This window comes from Dendroctonus ponderosae, unplaced genomic scaffold, assembly GCF_020466585.1.
Source record: "Dendroctonus ponderosae isolate FM_Combo_2020 unplaced genomic scaffold, Dpon_F_20191213v2 Dpon_F_20191213_4, whole genome shotgun sequence".
NCBI lineage: Eukaryota > Metazoa > Arthropoda > Insecta > Coleoptera > Curculionidae > Dendroctonus > Dendroctonus ponderosae.
In genome coordinates this window covers 1,130,174-1,132,269 of record NW_026018611.1, presented here as the reverse complement: position 1 = coordinate 1,132,269, position 2,096 = coordinate 1,130,174, and the positions used below count along the sequence as shown (strand labels likewise).

General features: G+C 48.7%; 1 protein-coding gene across 1 annotated transcript in view; it reads left to right on the top strand.

Moving 5' to 3' along the window:
- Nucleotides 1-1,764, top strand: part of LOC109542930 (optomotor-blind protein) — a gene marked incomplete in the record, with an annotated part of 52,367 nt that extends 50,603 nt beyond the window's left edge. Inside the window, 1 exon segment of the mRNA XM_048665840.1 lies at nucleotides 1-1,764. Coding sequence (XP_048521797.1) covers nucleotides 1-620 — 620 coding nt within the window.
- Nucleotides 1,765-2,096: the final 332 nt, after the last annotated feature.

The following is a 2,096-nucleotide window of genomic DNA, read 5'->3' as shown; positions in this document are numbered from 1 at the left end:
CCAGCTCCAGCGGCGAGTACCCGTCGCCCAACATCAGCGTGGGCCCGCCCATCCACCCGCCGCCCCACTTGCTGCCCTACTTCTACCCGCCGGGCATCTACCCGGGGGCGGGCGCCCACAACCCGTTCGCGCCCTCCTTGAACCTGTTCACGGGCGGGCATTCGCCTGCCGCCATGAACCCCAGCCTCCTCTTCAACGCTCAGTTGGCGCTCGCCGCCCAGCATCCAGCGCTGTTCAGCCACTACCAGAACCTGGCGCACCCCAATCCCCACCATCTCTCGCCCACGTCGCCCCTCCACAACCACCTGAAGGGCGGCCACCGCTTCACGCCCTACACGCTGCCCACCAGCACCTCGGGGGGCGGCATGGGCGGCTCGCCTCTGGGCAGCGCCTTCGAGACGGTCACTCCGGGCTCGCACACGCGCAGCCTCAGCAATTCGCCAAACAGCACCAAAGTTCGAGGTTCCTCCTTGTCGCCGCCGCTGAGGGCCCACACGGCTTCGCCCAAGCCGGAAGCCGCCAGCTCGCCCAGCGACCTCAAGAGCATCGAGAAGATGGTGAACGGACTGGATGTGAAGCATACGAGTGAGTTGATCGGGGACAGTGGCGCCGACAAATAATCAGCACGGGGTTCCGTTGGTGCATATTGCGGGGATCGTTTGCAATATTGGACGTTGGGGAAAACTTCTCCCAGTCGATTCTTTTCTCATTGGAGCGATACTCTAGTTCCTATTCGGTTAATTTTAATCGCATCCTGTACCACGGGGTGTTCAGCCAAGGTGCGTCAGTGTGGGGACATCGCGGCATGACTAGTTGGTGTGAGTCCAGGCGATTTGCAATAGTCCTTCTAGCTCGGTTCGGGGTTGCAGCAGCCTCCACATTTCCCCATATTGGCCCTATTTGCACAACACATAGGCAACGTTGGAAGCGAATTTGATAGAGCCGGGCTTTCGACTCTTCTATATATACTGCTCAACAAAATGAACGCCACACAGCCCGACTGGGCCCCAAAGAAGTGGACAAAATCTGATTGCTTTGAGCGGTTTGCTTTCTGTTTGCGCCGTTTTGAGCCCCTGGCAACTGGAAAAAAACAGCATGCTCCTAGTCGAGCAAAAAACGGTTTTCTGGATCTTAACATCAAACGTTTCAACATAAACGGAAAAGCTTGCAACAGTGTTGGAATTTTCAAAATCATTTTCAGTATCAAAAAATCAGATACCTGTGTGGTGTAGAAATACAGGTAAATTTTTTGTCCAACGATTTTGCACTGCACACTATTTTGATGCAGAATCACCCGTTAATCGAAAAGGAAATGCTCAAAATCGCGCTTCAAACAGAATCGCAATCCGTCTAAGCAATCAGATTTATTCAGTTGCAAAGTTGGTCCAAATTTGTGATTTTGTTGAGCAGTGTAGAAAGCGCGCCCAACAAACGAGGCAAAACGTGAGCGTCAACAACAGCTTTAAATGTTTTTTTGCACTTTGCGTGAGCTAATCAGTCAGATGGTGGAGTTTAGAGAGTCTTTTTGCGGAAAATCTGTTGGCAATAGGAGACGCACTAGATTTTTTTTTTATTGTGAAAGGTCGAGTTCGGTTAGTTGAAGAGAGCACTGAAAACGCGCTGAGTGTAAAGTGAACATTTTTCCAAAAGCTTTTTTTGGGTTTTTTTACAGTGTTCTTAAAAGTATTTTTCAATGAAATGCTTAAAAACTCATTCTTTTTGACATTAACCATCATACAAACTAGTAGCTGGATTTTTTTGTCACTTTTCCCCGTACCTGCACAAATTTTCGCAATTGAGGCGATTTTTTTCGAAACTCTGGCGATTAAATTCAAAGTCCGTAGCCGTAGGCGAAGTTTGACTTAAATTCGCAAAAAAATCGTTTTTCTGTCTTTTCTCCTTCACGCGATTTTTAACTGAAGAAAATCACTCTCGATGAACTGTTAAGCGCATGTGGTTGAAGTCAATAGGAAAACTAGTGTCGAAAAGTTTGCGAGAAGATCGGGAAAAACAGATAGTTTTTTACTTGATTTTAGCTGGATTTTTTAGATAACTTTTCCGACATCAACGCGTATCTTTTCCGAAACTTTAGCGAT